General features: G+C 57.7%; 2 protein-coding genes across 6 annotated transcripts in view; one reads left to right on the plus strand and one right to left on the minus strand.

Annotated features, from left to right (window-relative positions):
• TMEM94 (transmembrane protein 94) overlaps positions 1-5,743 on the plus strand; it is a 50,509-nt gene extending 44,766 nt beyond the window's left edge. For 4 of the 5 annotated variants that reach the window (XM_034067720.1, XM_034067721.1, XM_013127818.3 and 1 more), the window contains 5 exons: positions 24-178; positions 497-591; positions 1,524-1,617; positions 1,865-2,035; positions 2,777-5,254. In XM_034067720.1, coding sequence (XP_033923611.1) covers positions 24-178; positions 497-591; positions 1,524-1,617; positions 1,865-2,035; positions 2,777-2,849 — 588 coding nt within the window. In that variant the 3' untranslated portion in view covers positions 2,850-5,254. Of the gene's footprint in view, positions 1-23; positions 179-496; positions 592-1,523; positions 1,618-1,864; positions 2,036-2,776; positions 5,255-5,551 lie in introns of those variants that run through there. The other variant, XR_004079973.2, reaches the window with a different exon arrangement.
• Positions 5,744-6,002: 259 nt separating this feature from the next.
• The window catches only part of CASKIN2 (CASK interacting protein 2), a 31,546-nt gene continuing 18,733 nt past the window's right edge, over positions 6,003-18,815 (minus strand). Inside the window, exons 3-21 of the mRNA XM_031044854.2 lie at positions 17,816-17,867; positions 15,963-16,060; positions 15,714-15,859; positions 15,525-15,620; positions 14,576-14,706; positions 14,298-14,406; positions 14,088-14,196; positions 13,695-13,789; positions 13,496-13,613; positions 13,130-13,303; positions 12,614-12,735; positions 12,381-12,462; positions 12,174-12,268; positions 11,875-11,985; positions 11,693-11,794; positions 11,350-11,488; positions 8,926-11,028; positions 8,507-8,816; positions 6,003-8,330 (exon numbers count right to left, since the gene is read on the minus strand). Coding sequence (XP_030900714.2) covers positions 8,234-8,330; positions 8,507-8,816; positions 8,926-11,028; positions 11,350-11,488; positions 11,693-11,794; positions 11,875-11,985; positions 12,174-12,268; positions 12,381-12,462; positions 12,614-12,735; positions 13,130-13,303; positions 13,496-13,613; positions 13,695-13,789; positions 14,088-14,196; positions 14,298-14,406; positions 14,576-14,706; positions 15,525-15,620; positions 15,714-15,859; positions 15,963-16,060; positions 17,816-17,867 — 4,289 coding nt within the window. The 3' untranslated portion in view covers positions 6,003-8,233. The remainder of the gene's footprint in view (positions 8,331-8,506; positions 8,817-8,925; positions 11,029-11,349; positions 11,489-11,692; positions 11,795-11,874; positions 11,986-12,173; positions 12,269-12,380; positions 12,463-12,613; positions 12,736-13,129; positions 13,304-13,495; positions 13,614-13,694; positions 13,790-14,087; positions 14,197-14,297; positions 14,407-14,575; positions 14,707-15,524; positions 15,621-15,713; positions 15,860-15,962; positions 16,061-17,815; positions 17,868-18,815) is intronic.

Genomic DNA, 18,815 nt, shown 5'->3' on the forward strand with positions numbered 1-18,815 from the left:
TCCTGCCTCTCCCTTATTCACAGACTCAGCACTACTTCCTGTTCTGCTTCCTGCTGAAATTCAGCCTGACCATCTGCTCCTGCCTCATCTGCTTCGGGTTCACCCTGCATGAGTCCTGCAGAGGGGTGAACACTACCAGCCTCAATCTCACAGCCTGCTCCTCCATCATGCTGCACAGGTGAGAACTGAGCCTGGCACACATCTCCCTCACCCTGCAGGAACTGTTCCTCTGGCCCTTCCCAGGAAGGACTGATTCCCCTCTAACAAGCTTCAGGCTCTTGCATGACCCAGCTATAATGGCTATAGAGAGGTTGGAGTGCTTTCCCCATAGCCTTGGTAACTGCATCTTTGCTCACTATTGCCTCCTGGTACAAGGACAGCCTGACTCCAAGCTCACTCTTAGTTCTCTCAGCAGGGCCATGTCCCTGCTGGGAACAGGTCAGACAGTAAGTCTCCACCCATTGTTGACATCTTCCTGTATCCTCTCATTTACTAGCAATGCTGATGGTGCTCCTGACTGGTTTGGGACATTTTCCAATGCTCTTCTTGTAGCCCAGAAGCTCACAGCTGGTCTGGTTGTCTTACACACAGGTAAATCTCTGTTCCCCAAACCCCATTACCCGCTCTGTGGGGAAACTTGCCCCCCCGTACCAGAGTACAATCTCCCTGGTAGAAGCAGACACTGCAGTTGTCTCTCAGCACAGCCATAAAGCCCTTGTCTTACTAAACATTGACCTCACAGATAGGACAGCACCTTCAGAGCTGATTCTGCTTCTTACTAACCTGAAAAAATACTGACTCCTTTTCAGTTTCACCAGAAGAGCAGCATCCCTGTGCTGGAAGCCTTTTTAAACCCTGAGAAGGGGTGGGAGCCAGCTCCTGGCTGACCCTCACCACCTGCACAGCATTGCCTGGCAGAGAAGGTCCAGCTGATCTCTGAATACCTTAAAGGGTCTCTGTTCCCTTTCTACCACATCACAGGGTGTTGTGCTTGACAGAGCATTGCTGTGCAGGTTGTCCAGGCCAACAGAAACACTTTCTGGTTTGGGAGGCAGCCTTACTTTAGAGAGATGTAGTGTGCATGACTGTTAATGTCCTTCAGACCACTGAGGCAGGTGGGAAATGCTGTTTAGAAGAGCCCAAGCAAAAGCTGAGCAAATGCTCTTGGGCTCTGGCTAAATACCCATGTCTGGGTTGGAGCTTTCTGTTGGTGCAGGCCTGCAGTGACCCAAAAGCAAGGGCACATCCCCTACTCCCTCACTGTGGTCCTTTGCCTGATCTTTTGTGGCATGCAGGCTGCAAACCAGCCTTGGCATCCCCATAGTGAGTGATCCTGTGCAGTACTACTGCTGCACTCCTCCCATCCTGCGTATCGTGGAATTGCTATGGGGAGTCTGCTCTGAAAGGACCTTGCATGAATGGTTGGTTTCAGGGACATAAACCCCTTTGAGTTTATAGCTGTTGGTGTATATTGTAAAGTATGTGTGTGATGCTAAAGAACCCCCTTCCTTCTGTCCCCATAGTGTTCATATCCATCACCCACGTCCATCGCACCAAGCCATTGTGGAAGAAGAGCCCCCTCTCCAACCGGTGGTGGACGCTCACTGTGGCTGTTGTGTGAGTATCCCCAGGCCCTGTTGGGGCACTCCAGGATGCTGGAGGAGGGAGGGCTCTAGACCTGCTCCAGCACCACTTTGCTGGTGCTGAGGAAAACAACAGTACATGGCGATTGTTCTGCACTGAGGCAATGAAGGGTCTCTGTTGTGAACTCAGGAGTGTTACATCTGGGCCTGAACCTTGATATACAGGTCATAGGTAGACTGTTAGCTCTGTTGAGATGTGCTGTGTCTCTTTATGATCTTAGATTGCTGGGGCAAGTGGCACAGACTGTGCTGGACCTGAAACTCTGGGAAAACCTCAGTTCTTCACTGACCTTTAACCACGTCTCCATTTCACCAGTCTCATGGCTCCTGGGTTTTCTTTCCTTGGTCCTTGTGGTTATCATCAACGAGATTGTCAAGCTGCATGAAATCAGGTACTGGGACATTAGGGAAGATAGGGAGATAGGATTGGAGCCTTACTCCAGCCTGGCCTTGAGCTGCAGAGAAATGCTGCACAGGGAAGAGGGTGGGGAATGAAAAGGAAAAGATGATTGCATTGTGTAAATCACCTGGTCATTGTGTGCAAGCTCCTGTTCCACCTCTCTGAGAGGAAAGAGGGTCAGAGAGGGGCAGTGGCAGTGATTGGGAGCAGGAAGGGAGACCAAAATCTCCTTATCTCAAACCAATGAGAGGGACACAGCTAAGGTCTATGGAATACCGGTATGGAACTGGAGAGGGCTGTTCTCTCCATCTCGTCCCACGAGGACAGAGAGGCATTGAATCACAGCAGAGGAAATACGTCCTCACACAGTGCCTGGACTGTGGGACTCATTTTCACAGGAAGAGGCTGAAGCCAAGAATTAGGAGCAGGCAAAGTGATCGGTTGTTCTTCCTAGCACAGGGAGCAGCAGAGCTGGGAGTTAACACTAATGAGCACTGAGTCAGGAAATGGGTTGGTGAGGAAAAACAGTGGGCATTGAGAGAACCCTGGTGGGGACAGAGCTGCTCTCTCTGTTCTTGGGAAGACTTTTTGGACCTTTCTCTGCTTTCCCTGGAGATGGGACTTGGCTGGATGGGGTAGGACCAAGATGGGTTGCTCACTGGATTCAGTTCCCTTCTTATGGTACTACAGGGCCCAAGTCCATATGCTAACTCCTTTCTTCTGCCTCCCCCAGGGTCCGGGTCCGTTACCAGAAGAGGCAGAAGTTGCAGTTTGAAACAAAGCTGGGGATGAATTCTCCATTTTAACCACTCTGAGCTCGAGTTCCCTGGAGCCAGGGCCACACAGCCACAGCCTGCACTGAGAGTGGCTGCTCCAAAGGCTCGGGGAGCTTTGGCTCACACATGCAAACCAGACAGCTCCCTGCAAAACTACATCAGCACCTTCCAGGGGCCCCAGACAGGGCACTGCTAGCAGGATCCCCCAGGTATGCAGCCCTTCGCCAGCCTGCTTGGGCACTCCCAAGGGAGCCTGCAAGCTCCAGTGGCTGTTAAGGCTGCTCTTCCTTTATTTATTTATTACTAGAGGTTTCTGTTAGTAGCATGGTGATGCTGAAATGAAGTGACTCCTTCCTTCTGTGTGAGCAGATGGGTTTCTTGGAGCTGGCAGGGGAAGCTGGGGCCAGCATAGGGCTGCTGAAGCAAGAGATCCCTATTGAAACCCATTTTGGTTTTCCATCTCTGAGTGCTCTCCTGGATGATGTGTATGCATGTCCTCACCCACCTCCCTGTGTCCTGGGGCAAAGGAGCCCTCTCTCTTGCAGCTCCAGGAGCGCTGGGTGCCAGGTGAGGACTGGAGCTCACATTCCCAACGGGACACCGGGAAGGGTCTCTGGCGGGGTGTTGGGAAAGCCTCTGGCATGGCCAGGCTGTGCCAGGCCTGCCCTCTAGCGTTGTTGCTGTAGCCGTATGCCGGCTGTTGAGTCCTTCAAGGCAGGGCTGTAAGAAAAGCTGTCCACATTTGACCCTAGTGATCTGGTGCAGAGGGAGGCTGTGAGGGCAGCTCTGCCTGCCTGCAGGGGGTCAGGATGGCTCAGCTTCCTCCAGCCCTGTTGAACGAGCTCTTATCTGCTTTAGCAAGCCCCAGAGCGGTTTATGACCATCATCCTCCTTGTGATTCACAGTGCTGGTTTGCTTCAGTAAAATGCCTGCTTGAGAAGGCCATAGCTAGAGAGAAAACCTGAGCCCTGCCTATGCTGCCATGGAGGGAGGGGGATGTCTGTCCAGGCAGCATATCTGCATCCTGCAGTTGTGGCTAACATGGAGCTGGGGGACACCTTCTTTCCCAGTTCGGGCATTGTGCTGCATCCCATACTTGCTCTTCAAGGCACAGGGAAACATTCCCTCATCATATCTGTGACAGAGCCCTCAGACCCATTCTCTGTTTTGCTGGAGGTCTGTTCTTCATTTCACTGGCAGAAGCCTCTTCCTGAGGGCTGCTGCAAACTGTGGTTTGACCCAGCACAGCACACATGCTCTTGAACTCTGGACAGACCCCAGTTATACTGGGAACACTGGTGCCATTGTGGGTTGACAGTTGAGGGCCACACAGGAGCACACAGATTTGGCCACCAGACTTGTTTCAGCCCATGGAGATACTGACTCTCTTCCTAGTGCTAAAAACTATCTAAAGCTGGTAGATCCTGGCACTGGTTTTGCTCCCACTATTAACACTACAGTCTAGAGCTGATACTTCTCCTTTGGCTAACAAATGGCTGCTGGTTCTTCCCTGGCAGGCAGGGAGCTGACTGGGATCCCCCATGCTCTGCCCTGCTGCTCCACTTTGTCTTCCTTACATTTCAGCATAACCAGAGAGCATGCACACTACTGTGTGTCTCTAAGCAATACCCTTCTCCTTGCTGTGGGTCTGGTAGGAGAGCAGAGGGGGGTACGGCCAGCCTCTGAGCTGTGGGGACATGGAGGATGCTGGAGGGGGTTGTTGGGGTGGTGAGAGGCTTGGACCCTGTTTGTGTGGCTGGAGAGAGGATGTTTAGGTTCCATGCTGCGGTCCTGCAGTGCAGCAGCACCAGGGCCCCCCTGCTTGCAGAGGGGGTCTGCTCAGCTTTGCCAGCCAGGCACTTCACTCCTCTGGGGCTTGCAGAGCTCCTGGCTCAGGGAGAACAAGCTGCATCGTTCTCAGGCTCACTGAGCTCACCGAATGCCAGCTCCAGATCTGCTACCCTGGCACCTGAGAGATCAGCTTTGCTCCCCTATGCCAGGCTCAGCTCAGATACCATCTCCTGTATGGCCAGGCTGAGCTGGAGTCAGAGCCACCACCAAGCTGCTCCCTGCAGAACAACCTTCCCCTCCAACCCTTAGCTCTTGCCCTGTGCCACTGTTGTAGGTGATAACAGGCAGCAGATAGCGGTGCTTCCTCCTGCCTACACCTTCCTCTAGGGGAGGCACCTCCATGGTTTTCCTCTGTGGGTGATCACAAATGTTCTCCTGCACCCTCCTTCCTGCCTGTTAGACTTGGAGGGAGCCATGGCCTGTGAATGAAGCCTTTTGGATGCAATTGCCAATGCCCCCCTTCCCTCTGCCACTGAGGTACCCGAGGGTCAGAGTACTCGGCTTCAGAAAGAAGTTTCCTACATCAAAATGTTTTTAAATGGTGTATATTTTATATTAAAATTTTTGGGATGTATGTACAAATATTTGATTTGTATTAAAACTTGTAAATTGTATTAAAAAAAACCAACAGGCAAGAAACTCAGACCCACACACATCCAGTGTATGGATGGCAATAAATGAGTGAGCTGGGTAACGCACACAGTGAGAGTGGGAATGAGTTTGCACCCAGCAAAGCAAGGAGGTAGAAGTGTGTATGACTGCTCTGAGTTACCTGGTGTAGGGACACGGCCCGAGGGAGCTGGATGCTCCTGGGATCTGATCCTGGCACTTTCTGCTCAGCTTTAGGCAAACTGTCCATCTCTGAATGCCTCTTCTTGCAGAGCAACAGTCACCTACCTCATGGTCTCCTGGATCCCAGGCACTGCCTTGGCTGGTGGCACAGCATGAAGCCCTGTGGATGGAAGGTTGGGATGAGCTGGAACAGGCACTGGGAGCACTGGAGAACAGCGGTGTGGTGAGATGAGGCAGCTTGGGCTTCTTGGTCTGCGCAAAGCAGGACCTGGTAGCACTGTGGCTTACTCCTTGGGTGGCTGAGGCTTCAGATGCTCCCAAAGCAGGGCAGGGGAAGGTCATGTTGATCCCTGCACTCTCACTGTGGTGGCAAGACCCCAGCTGAACACTAACCTTGCTGGAGGTAACAGTGGGACTCTTACCAGGGGAGATTACCAGAGGAAACCCCAGTCTTAAACTGTCCAAGGTCAGGATGAAGCTGATCCTCAATGATCTTCAGAGTAGGTGCGATTTGACATGAAGGACACAACTAGGCAGAACTATCAAAAGGGTAAAATATGCCCCACTGTTTAATAGCATTTAATCTTACTGCATGTTAGTGGAAAACAAAACACATGATTAACACAAACAGAGCAGATGGTTTAGAATCTGTTGTCAGTCTGGTGATTACACGGGCTATTTTTTCCCCTCACTGCCTTTGCTGCACAGAGCAGCTGGGGTCAGTTAGTCCCACTTGCAGTGTACATAACTTACACACCATACAGTAGCTTCAAAATAGAGATCTAGAGCTTCAAAAATAGGCATTCTTCTGCAAAATCAAATGGTTCAATTCCCTTATTGACAACGAGAGCAGCGTGGTGCTGCCCTCAGGTGGCTCAGACAGCGACAGCTCCACCCCAGTGTCCTCTTATCCCTGACCCTAGAGTCCAAGGCTTAGGCTTGCAGTTCTGGTTAGTAAATATATAGAATAAATCACATTTAAAATATATACATTGGCCTTTAGGAAAAAAAAACCACGAACATTTACAGTTTATCAACACTGGAAAAAGAAAGAACTGGGCTGGTCCCAGGTTGACTCGACTAAAAGTCAGGTTTAAAAGGTTTCCACAAACCTCATAAAGTGCCACTGGTTGTGGCTATTTACAACCAGCTGGGTCTGTGGTGTAGCACTCACCTGCCACATACAGGCATTTAAATACATCAGTCAGAGCAACCAACCAGCCAGGAGAGAGGGGTCTCATCTGCCTCCGACCTCAAGTCCCAGCCAACAAGAGGGTTTCTGTTTTTCCAAAGGGATTTTTTTGTCCTTGTTCCTGCTTTCCAGTAGTTAAACCCCTCAGGAATGTCCAGGCAGGCTCTGCTCTCTGCAAGGGGACAAGGGGCTGCACAGTCCAAAGCAGTCTCAACTCCCAAAAGGATTGGGAAGCAACTGCCTCTTGAGCCACCTTCTCCCATTCCAGTTTGGTTTTGTGTCAGTGATTATTTAAAAGGGGGATATGTAGATTATTCTTTTCCCTTTGTCAGGAATTTCTGTAGCAAATGGCACTTGAGTACAATCTTAGCTTCCCTTCTGGTGCTCGGATGCTTTCACTTGCTTGGCATGCCGAGCGCAAGCCAAGTTCAGGGCTCTTGGACATATTTAGACATGCACTACTGAACAGATCCCGCTGGAGAAATCCGTCTTCCAGCGATGCCGCCATTCCTCCTGCTTGGATTCAGGGAGCTACTGCTTCTGCTCCCTGACCACATCCAGCCTGCACGCACGGTAGCTGCTGCTGAGCTGAATGCACCTGGTGCCCGTGGGGTCACCTCTCCTGCTGCGAGGAAGTGTCCCAAACACTGCTCCTGTTCAACAGTGCTCCCAGTGGAGTTAATGCCAGCAGGGAGGGGAGTGGGAAAAGGGTCTGATTTCTCCCCAGATAAGGGATAGAGAGGGGAAGAAATGGGGAAAAAAAGCACTAACCACACTGCTGCTTCCCCCTGGGAGCACCAGGGTGCTGGTTTCATAGGCACAGTGTCCACAGAGGGCAGCTCCATTTAGCAGCATGATCCAAAAGCACAAGCCTTCGGCGCTGCCATCACCATCCTCCTCGCCCTGGGCAAGGGGCAAGCCAGAACTCCACATCCAGCAAGGCCATGGCAGAGCATCCACTGCTTCCCATGCTCGAGGGGTGCGAGGGTCCCGCAGGAGGGATTTCCATCCCCTTGGATTACACGCTGCCTGACGCTGATGCATTTGGAAAAGCAGCAAAGCAGAAAAGGTTCCTTCTCGCTCTGCGAGCTGCCAAACTGCAACAAACCCCATCTCCTTTGAGCTGCTGTCAGGCCCTGCCGGGGTGGGATCTGCTCAGTGAACAGCCCAGTGCTGGCTGCCCGGGGAGGTTTCTCCTCTGACACATTGTTGGCAGGGGATAAATAATAAGAGGCAGGACTCAACAATGCAGCGGGGAAACAGAAAGGGCCCTTGTGGAGGCTCCTCGGCTCCTCCGTGGCCTCCAGGACCCTGTGTGCAGCCCCTCGGGGCTCTCCTCCCGCTGCCAGTCTGGTGGGAAATGCCTGACCCCCTCGGAAGCGAGCCCGCAGCCGCACTGGCACGTGTGACATGGAGCCAGGGGCGAGCAAGGAGGGGCAGCAGCGTTCCCAGCGCGGTGCAAAGTGTGGGGATGAGGCGGCTGGAGAGACCTGGAGGCACCTCAGTGCTGGATCTGCTCTTCCCCATCACAAGGGACACTGTTGGAGCAGCTGGAGGCAGGGAGGGGAAGGAGGGAGCCTCAGTCCAGCATCGCATCCAGCTGGTCGGCCAGGTCGTCAAACATGTTGCTGATGTCTTCCAGGATGTTCTTGGCTGAGTGCACGGCACTGGGGTGGCTGCAGAGGGAAGGGAAAGAGGTCAAAACACAGCCCAAAGGCTTGGATGCTGACGGGGAAGGGTTGGCCATGCTGGGCCCGATGGTACATCCCTTGTACACGTACATCCCTTCACCTTGCCCTCACTGGGGGCTTCCCAATCCCCCTCGAGGGCCCATCCCCAGCATCTCCCTCACCTCTCCACCTCCTCCTTTGTGATCTTCTTCTCTGCCGCCTGCAGTGCAGCAGTCAGGGTGCAGTTGGTCTGCTCCAGCCGATGCTGCACCAGCTGCCCTGGGGCCGATGCCGATGGCTTCACCGACACCTTGCTGCCTGCCTCCAGTGCCCCGGCACCGGCCAGGGACCCGATCACATCTGGCACAGCCTCAGTGCCCACCCAAGGAGCCATGGCATGGCGGGAGGGCTGCAGGACCTGCTGGTAGATGGTCTTGGGCCCGGAGAACACGAGCTTGGTGGATGCCACCGAGGTGTGCTTGGCAGGGACATCTGCAAGGGAATGTACTCATGGTGTACAATGACACACATCCTCCTCACCTCCTGTACCACCCCAGGAGGAAGCATCCTGTCCCACTCCCACCTCTCATGGTCCACATACCTGAAGTAGGCGTCCTCACCACAGCAGTGCCAAGCAGCTCTGTGGGGCTGGGGGCTTTGGTTGGGCTCGGTGCCTTCTTGATCCCCTTCTCCAGAGACAAGATGCTTTTCTCTATCTCGGCAATCCTGAACTCCACGCTGTCATCATCAAACGCATCCCCAGCCAGCCCAGCCCGCGGTGCCGGTGCGGTGGGACCGGCGATGCTCACCGCCTGCGCCTGGGCGTACTGGGGCATACTGGGGCTGGTGGGTGCCTCGGCCTGCCCGGCCATGCTGAACGCCTTCAGCACCGCCTGCAGTGGCTCCCGCTCCCGGAACCGGGGCCGGCGCTTCACTGTGTCCGACTCAGTGAGGTTGAACTCCAGCACCGGCGGCTCCTTGGTGACAATGGGGGTCACCACCGGCTCCTTCCCAGTGGGGCAAGGGGACTCTGCTGGTTGGGAGCCGGGGTCTGTGTCCGCCACGGCTGCATCAGCCTTGGGGTGCCCGGTGGGCTTTGGTCGCTGTTTGATGGTCAAGTTGCCTTCCTCTGCAAAGGGGATGCACTCACTGGAGCTGTTCTGCGAGGATGGGGAGGACACCTCTGGCTTGGCCTCCTCCTCCGTGTCCGAGCAGGCGTCCTCCCGCCCTCCCTGTGTGACCACCTCCGTCATGGGAGCGCTGGGTTCGCTGAATGTCCGTCTCCGTGGCTTGCTGCTCTCAAAGGGGTCCCTGCCAGCATCAGAAAGCACAGTGCTGCTGCTGTCACCGCCGTTACAGGATTCACCATCCACATCTACCCTGGGGACACAGTCCTGAGCCACATGCAGTGGCTTTGGGGCCAGGAGGGGCTTGGGCGGACTCGGTGTCCCCTCCAGCGCAGCCGCCAGGCTCTTCACTGTCCTGCTGCGGCTGCTGTCACCCGCATCGGGCACGTCCTGGGGGGCCGTGGGCTGCCGCTGGGGCTCAGGGGGCTGCTCACTGTCTGTGAGGGCACTGGACACGGAGCTGAGGCGCTTGGGAGGTGGCGGGGGGGGACCCTTGCGCTTGGCCCGGATGGCAAAGGACTGGCTGCGGGTCACCTTGGCCTCTGCCTGCACACAGGAACGGGGCATCTGGCTGCGGCCCGGCCGCCGCGTCAGGGTGGCATAGGAGCCCAGTGTGCCGGTGGGAGCCGCGTCCTCCTCCTCGTGCTCCCCGTCCGACAGCGCGTACCGGTTCAGGCTGTGCGAGCGCTTCTTGGGCTTGAAGCCTTCACCCCCGTTGCGCTGCTCCCCGTGCGGCCACGCGCTGGGACACGTGGAGGGCGGCTCCGTGGGGCCGCACTGGCTGTGCAGGTAGGAGAAGGCTTTTTGGGCTGATGTCTGCAGGCTGCTCTTTTGCCCTGAGGACAAGGGATGCACCAGGGCCTTGGGCTGCTCCGCTCCAAGGAGGGAAGGGACCGCTGGGGATTTCAATGAGACGTGTGGGTACATGAAGACATACGGGGCTGCCGCCTTGCTGGGTGTCTGGGGAGGAGTACAAGGGGTGACCGCCGGGGTCCCGGTGCCTTTCTGAGCCGCCGGCCGGCTGTACTGCTCCGTGCCCTCAGGCAGGTTCCTCTCCTTGAGCGGGCTGCCCCCGCCACCGTTGGCAAAGCCATTGAGGCCTTCAGGGGAGATGAGCTTCCCATAGGGCTCAGGGCTGGCTGGGCTCTCCTTGCTGCGGGGGGGTGCGCAGGACTGCCCACTGCTGCTGCTGCTGCTCTCACCGCTGCCCAGGCTCTCCTGCGAGGGGCTGGAGAGGTGCCGGGACAGGACGTGGTCCTGTGAGTGCCCCGAGCCCCGCGAGCGCACCCCAATGCTCTCCTGGCTGCGGGACATGCCCTGGCTGCTCTTGATGCCGAGGGTGTCTTGGCAGCTGTTGGACATGGCTGTCTGCAGCTCGTAGCTGAGCTCACTGTCCTGGAAGGTCGTCATTTTGGGGGTGTGCGGGGACTGGCACTCGCCGTTCTCCAGTGACTCAATGGTGACGATGTCCAGGGCACCGGGCACTTTGCGCCTGGCCAGGGTCGCTTCTGCTTGGTTGAGGCTTTTGCGCAGGTCTCGGAGCTTCTTGACGGCCAACATGATCTTCTTCTGGTGGCCTGCAGGGAGGTTGCAATGGGAAAGGGGTGTTGGGTTGGTTCTGGCCCCTGGGGCCTTTGTTTCCTGGCCAAGAGGAGTCATGGTCACACCACAAACAGGGGCAAAGGCCTCCGGGTTATCCAAACACTGCCTTTGGGAGGAGACAAACTACGGCCAGTGTCCTCATGGCTCCAGCCTGCCAAGGGAGTCCTTAGGGACAGCCAAGAACTGCCCTTTCCGAGTGCTCGGGACAGGCCTGCACCTCCCAGCCTGAGGAAGAATGGGGTGTGGGGACCTGGGTGGGAAGCTTGGCTGCCCTGGGCATGGCGGCAGGGACTCACCCAGCTTGTTGATGCCGATCTCCTGCAGATCCTCCCACGTCAGGTCCGTGACGATGGTGATGGAGTCGTAACCATTGTTCACCAGCTTTTTGTGGTACTGGGGCAGGCCGATGGCACTGAGCCAGTCCATCAGGTCAGCCTGTGAAAGAGCACAGAGATGCTGCTGTGAGCAGAGGCATGGGCAGCTCCTTCATCCTTCCCTTGACCTGGAGACTGCATTAGGGTCTAATTGCATTAACACAGCCTCTATGTACTTACAGACCCCACTCCTGTGCTGCTGTAAAAGAGCTCCGAGACCTGGGACAAGAGGGTGCTGGACCCAAGCCCCGGCACCAGGACTCACCGGGATGTAGTTGGGCAGCCACTCGGTGATGCTGAGCTGCCCGATCTCGGTGGAGATCTTCTTCCTGTGGCCTGGCTTGGTCACACCGATGGCGGTGAGATCCTAACGGGAGCAGAGCAGGGCAGCGGTCAGCAGTGGCACCCACTGCAGCAGCCTGGGAGGTGGGGAAGAACCCCACTTACCTCTGGGGTCATGCGGCTGATAGTGGGGACATCGTAGCCGGCGTTGAGGAAGTTGGCGGTGTAGGATTCCAGCTGGAACTCACTCAGCCAGTTGTAAATGGCTTCTGCATCCTGGGGAGAGGACAGGGCAAAGGACAGCTCATGATGCAGGGGCTGGGAGGGCCTGGGTGCTCCAGGAAATAGCTCCTTGGGCATCCCCAGTGTGCTCAAGACCCATCCCCTGTGTCCCCGGAGCAGAGAGCTGTGCTGAGACCTCCCAGCTGTGGCCCTCCCACCCAGCACAGCAGGTCCCCAGTTACCTTCCCCTCCAGGAGCTGCTCAGGACGCAAGAACTGGTGGGAGAAGACCCTGTCTCCAGGGGGGCAGCCGCCGGGGGGGTGGTGGCTCTGGGTCCCTGGCACAGAGAAGACAGGGGAGCTGTCATGGGGGTACCTGAGCAGCGAGCAGCCCCCAGGGCCAGGGGCAGAGCTGTGCCCAAGGCCCCATGGAGCTGGGACACCCCTCACCTGCTGTGGGGGTCAACTGCCCATCGCGTGGCTCTGATCCCAAGTGGTGCTGATGGAGGTTGTCATCGGTGGAGGGCAGCGGCTGGGGGAAAGGAGAGTGATGGAACAGGGAGGCTCTGTTGCACCTTCATGGGCCGAGCTGGGTCCCCACACTGAGCACAGCTTCACCCAGTAAAGGACTGGGGCTCCAGCCCGGGGGGAGCAGCACGGGGGGAGCAGGGACTGGTGCCTACCCTGGCGTTCTCAATGAGGATGCTGGTGCTCTGCCCATTGGTGCCCTCGGTGCTCTGGCCGCTGCCGGCGCTGCGGATGCTGCCGATGCTGCCCTCGCTGCCCACACTGTTCCTGTCTCCTGCTGCTCGGGACATCAGGGAGGGATCAGCAGTGCCCCAGGGTCAGGGCTCACAGAGGGCACGCAGGTCCCAGCAGGGACCCATGCCAGCACAGTGACACCCCTAAACCCAGCCCCTCATGAGACCCCTGCAGCCACAGGTGATGCATCAGTCCCTCCTCCCTCCTGGCACACACAACACAGACACGGCAACCAGGGCTGGCAACGGACACACAAATGCACACAGGGACACAGCCTAGGACACAAGGAGGGAAGGGGCTGCTCTATGGGATCCCCTACACTCCCTTTCCATGTGCCTGCTCCCTCTCACGTGGGAGGTGGAAGGAGAGCATCCCCCCCACATCCCCCTGCACGGGCAGGGCTGGGAAGAGGGGAAGGTCCCCGGCTGCACCCTGACCTGAGCTGTCAGGGCCCGGGGCCGTCCGGGTCAGGGTGAGGTGCCCATAGGCTGGGACGCTGGGGGCTGCCTGGTGAGGACACTCGTCGGGGAGGTGCTGCAGCCCGCCGGGGGGGGCCGGGAGCGCCGCGGGGGGGCCCTGGCGTGCGGGTGGCACACGGGGCACAACCATGCCTGCAGGCAAAGACAAAACACGTGCGGTCAGAGCCGGTGCGGGAGGTGTGAGCCTCGACCCCCAGATCACAGCCCCTGAACCCGCCCCAGTCCTTCTCTGCCCCCGGCGCGGGCTCTGGGGACCTGTCCTACAGGAGGGGCAGGGGAGGTGGCACATAGAGGGCTGCGCCCGGCTGTGGGATGGACACGGACCTGTTCTCTTGCTGATGACTTCAGCGATGGACGGGGGGAAGTACCCGACCCGATCGGTGCCTTTCTGAGGGTCATGGATGTGCCCCTTCCATCGCCCGTCCGGATGCTGCTCAAGGACCTGGCACAGGGATGAGAGGGATGGGGTTGGTACCCAGGGATATGCTGGGGCAGGGGGACAGGGAGCAGGGAGCAGACTCACTGTGATGACATCTCCTGCCCGGACATTGAGAGCGGTTGGGTCGTGGAGGTTCCAAAAGTCCTTCAAAGCTCGGACCTTCAGGATTCCTGATGCCTCTGAAGACAAGGGACAGGGGGAAGAAAGAAGGTGCCAGAGCACAGGGAGGAAAGAGCGTGGGTCAGAGAAAGCAGGGGGAGAAAACAAGAGCAAGGAGAGAAGAAAACATTAATACTCGATCCCTGGTCACTGCCCATAGGGGGAGGCCTGGGGCACGTATCACAGAGGACCAGGATGCTGATGCTCACAGCCAGGCTGGTCTGGATGTTCAGGAGGAGCACTGGGAGCCCTGTGCAGGTGCCAAGAAGCCCCTGTCAGTGCCAGGCAGTGCCTGGCTGTGTGCCGGCCCCAGCTCACCTCTCAGCAGCTGCTTGATGTCCTTGCTGGCGTGCGAGGTGGTGAACTGGTTCACGATGTCCAGCGCCGTCTGGTTGTAGGTGTTCCTGATGTTCACATCGACACCGCCCTGCCCACGAGGGGACGTGGTCATGGCCAGACCCCACATGTGCCACCGGACCCACGGAGGGACCGAGGGGAAGGGGATGGCACTGCCACCACAGCGCTCACCTCCAGCAGCAGCCGCACCACCTCGGTCTTGCCATAGAGCGCGGCCTCGTGCAGGGCTGTGCCCGTCTTTGTCTGCTTGTTGATCTCGATCCCGGCCTTCAGCAGCTGCCTGGTGGGAAGCAGGGAGAGGGGTGAACAGCAGGACATGGGCACCAGGGCCAGCCTGGGGACAAGCCCTGCACCGCCGAGGATGAGGAACCGAGGTGGGGTTGGGAGGAAGCAGGACTGATGGGTATCTCCAGGACAGAGCAGGGCCCAGGCTGGCTGGGGGCTGTTACCTGATGATCTCCTTGTGCCCGTTCTTGGCTGCCAAGTGCAGGGGGGTGGTGTAGTTGGGGTCAGTGGCATCCTTGGACTGTCCCTCCAGGAGGGCGACGCACAAGTGGCTGTTCAGCAGCAGCTGGGCCACCTACACAGGCAACAGAGCGAACAGTGGGGTGCAGGTACCCCCACCTGTACCGTCCCAGCGTGGGGCTCATCCCTGGGGCCAGCCCTCTGCTCCCCATCCCTCTGTTCCCCTCCATCGCAGCCGCAGGGCTTGGCTGGCGCTGGCTGGTCCTTGGCATGGCCACACTGTCGTGAGAGGCCATAAAGGTCACAACAACCAGATATAGTCTTCCCATAATCGGGCTTTTCAGACCAAGCCCTAAAAAGCTCCAGTCTCTCCAAGCCCAGAGCGACATTCAGCATCTCAGGGCAGCCCAGAGGCACAGAGGAGTTATTTTTACTGCCCTGTTTATAGCTGCAGACATTACAGATACTCCAAAGATGGAAATATCCCCCTGCTCCCCTCCCCAGCGGGGTATGGGACAGTCTGGCTGGGTGAGCTCCAGCCCAGCTCAATGGTGTGGTGCTGGCTGGGTTGGGGTCTCCCAGAGCATGGGGTGGCCCTGTCCCCATGAACCATACCAGGACCTGGAGCTGGGTGCTCATGGCTTGTGGGGACCAGCCAGCAAAGCCTATCTGAGCTTAAACAGGAACCAGGAGCAAAGATTCCTGGCTTCCCTCCCAGCCCGATGCTGCCCTGTGTGAGGTCAGGAACAAAACCTGCAGCTCCCAGGTTCAGGATCCAGCCTTGTCCATGCAGACACTGCCTGCTGGGCACTGAGGCTTGTGGCAGAGGGAAAAACACAGCCAGACCCAGTGCTTTGCTCCTATAGGAGCCAAAGAGCTCCAGAGCTGCCCCCCGAGATGTGCCCAGTGCAGGGCAGAGCCCCCAGCACTCACCTTCAGCCTCCCAAACTCGCAGGCCAGGTCCAGGGGGGTTTTCTTTGCCTTGTTGATGAGGCAGGGGTTGGACTGGTGCTGCAGCAGCATCTCTGACTGCGGGAGGCAATGTGGTACCGGAGCTCAGCATCATCCCACACTGCGGGGCTCACCCCAGAGGTGTGTGGGGGGTGCTGGGCTCTCACTTACCACCTCGTAGTGGCCATACTGTGCCGAGAGGTGCAGCGGGATCTGCCCATCCAGCGAGGCCATGTTGACGGAGGCAGCAGCTCGCAGCAGCACCCGCACGGGCTCCACTCGCCCCTGCCAGGCTGCGTAGTGCAGGGGCCGCATCCCTGCAGGAAACGGGGCTCAGCAGGGATGGATGCGGCCCCCAGACCTGCTCGGGGGGCTGTTGGGGCCATGGGGCTGTGCCAGGGGGTCGGGGCCACCCCTTACCATTGCTGTCCTTGATGTCGACGGTGGCCTGTGCCTCCAGCAGCAGTGAGATGAGGTCCAGGCTGCCGCCCAGGGCTGCGTGGTGCAGTGCTGAGAACCTGTGACACAAGGCAGGACTCAGCCCAGCCCCATCCCCACTGTACTGTCCCTACAGCCCCTGCCTGCACAGGGACACGGGGCTGGTCACTGCCTGGGCACAACCACGTCCCTCTGGATTCCCTCCTCCCAGTGCCTCAGTTTCCCCATAGCAAAGCAGAGATAAATCCCTCTGTGCTGTCCATGCCCCAGGGCTCAGCAAGGGATGCAGGGACCCTGTGCACCCCGATACCACAGCAAGAAGTGTCCCTCAGCCCCCGGACGGGCAGGATGGATAGAGATGCATCTCCCCTCTCTGCAGCGCAGCCACAGTGCTCACAGCACCCAGCAAACACAGCAGCCACTGCTGCTCCCTCGCCATGCCAGCAGGGATGCCGGGAGCCCACGGCACAGTGTGGGAGGTAATGAAAGAGCCCTGTGTCTTGGGGCTGTGAAAGGGGCCTGTCTGCCCAGGGCTCTCCCTGTGCTGCACGTGAAGGGCCATGGCCGAGCAAAAGGTCCCTGCACTGCTGGGGTTTAGCCCATGTGCTGCTCCAAGGGGTGTGAAGGGCTTCCAGACAGAGCCAGCCGGAAAATCCAACACACCCAGACCTGTGCTGGGGACACAGCTCAGCCACCATGGCTCTCTCTTCCTGATCCGTGGTCCCAGAGCATCCCCACATCCCTGTGGCTGACGCAGGAGGGATGCAAACCCCAGCAGGGAGGGATGCTCCTTCCTTCAGTGCAGCCACCGTGTCCCTGAGCTCTGCCTTGAAGTGAGAACGTGGGAGATACAAAACACCCCCCAGCCAACCCTGCAGGCATCCCTGTGGGGCAGCTCCAGCAGCCCACACTCACCTGCCCCATCATCTCTAACCCACAAGCAAGGTGACACCAAGGACATAATCATCCGTGTGGCTCTCCCCATGCACAGCTCTCACCTCCCAGCCATCCCCTTCCTGCATCCCATGCGCTGCCCTCTGTGATGGGGAACCCTCTGCTCTTGTTCCCATCAGCAGCCCTCCAGGAGCTGCCCGAGCACGGGCCCTGTGCCCCATCAGAACCAGATCATTGCTTCTATTATTACATTTTTTCCCCATTAAGCTCCATTTGCACAGTGTTATTTGCAGACAGAGCCATCCTGCACGTTCTTAACCCCTCACTGCCCTTCAGGGCTCATCATGGACAGAAAACCTTCAGGAACGAGGTACAACAGCAGCACAAAACCCAATGCTAACAGCTCAGAGGTCAGAGCTAACCCAATAAGAACACCACACTGATTTATTTTATGGGCCTTTGTGGTTTCTTTAACTCTCAGTACCCATCCTATTAAGTGCTTGGATTCTGGAAGTGAGGAGCTACACAAGTCTGCTGTGGTCACTTGGCAATCTCAGCTTGTCTCCCTCTACCCTCCCCCCCCCCCAAATGAAGGGATTTTGCTCTTGGGGTATTAAACACAGGCACAAGCACATGCAGACACTGCCTCAACCAGCACTGAGGACATGGATCACCGGCTGGACACCTGTGATCCCTTTTCACCCCCATCCCTATGGAAGGGGACACAGAGCTTTATTTCACAGGATGGATGGAGCACAGCCCTTAGCTCCAGCAGGCACTGGGTCTGCCTCTATGGGGCTTGCCCCAGCTTTGGGATGCTGCTGTGTCCCCTGTGCCTCAGCAGCTGCAGAACTGACTGGATACAGGGAACAACAAGCCCCCCCCCTCCCCAATGCTGGCAGCAGCAGCAGCACCCAGCACCCTGCCAGGGGAGCACTCACCCATCCGCATCCTGGTAGTTCACATTGAGGCGCTTGGCAGACCCCAGGAGCTCTGCAGAGAGAAGAGGTGAAGGTGAGGGCAGGAGGCAGCCCCCAGCACCCTGTGTGAGCCCATCCCACAGCCGCACCGACCTCCCTGCGCACAGAACAGTGCCTGCCCCATCCCGGTGGCCTCTGCCCTCCTCTCATTCCATCTTCACATCCACGAACCCTCCATGGGCTGACCCAGCTCAAGCTCAGACCCTTGCCTCCTTCATCCTTCCTGCTCCATCTCTGTGCACCCCCGGGACGGGTTGGACCCCACAGCTGCTGTCACCCCTGCTCGCTGGGACCCTGCTTCCCTCCCTTTTATAGGCAGAAACACCCCAAAACTGCTGAGTGGGGCCATTCCGCTCCCCACTCCCTCCCTGTGCCCATCACTGCTGCCAAGGCCTGGCCCACGGAGCACATGGCTGGCATTTTACAGCTGAAGCCTCGGTGAATGTGAGGATTGTGCCACCCCGGGTACCCCTGTCCGTCCCCCCCCCTTGGGGACCACTGAGCCGCAGAGGATGCTCACCCCACACAGCCTCACACGCTCCCCCAATTGCTCCTTCCCGCAATTAATTCGAATGAATTCTTTCCTCCCACACGGAGAGGACGTTTTATTCTCCACCGAGGGGTTGAGAACGGATTAACATCCCTGGAATTCATCCGTCAAGTCAAAAGGGAAAGAAAGGGGAAGGGATGCGGGGGGCACAGAATGCCGCCGCTCCTCCTCTGCCCCATGGCCGAGCCAGGGAGGATTAAATGCTTTGAAAAGTTCCTTTGCTGTTTCCTATGGAAAATCAAAGCCTGAGAGCCAGGCCTGGAGTGCTCCAACAAGTCCTGGGGAAGGAGTCCCTTTCCTTGCAGCTGGACACAGATCCTCAGGGATCTGCAGCTCTCTTCTCCTTCTGCTTCATTCCCTTCTCTTTTCCTGCTCTCCCAAGGCAGATCCCACACAAAGCCATCCTCTGCT

This window comes from Melopsittacus undulatus, chromosome 11 (genome assembly GCF_012275295.1).
Source record: "Melopsittacus undulatus isolate bMelUnd1 chromosome 11, bMelUnd1.mat.Z, whole genome shotgun sequence".
Lineage (NCBI taxonomy): Eukaryota > Metazoa > Chordata > Aves > Psittaciformes > Psittaculidae > Melopsittacus > Melopsittacus undulatus.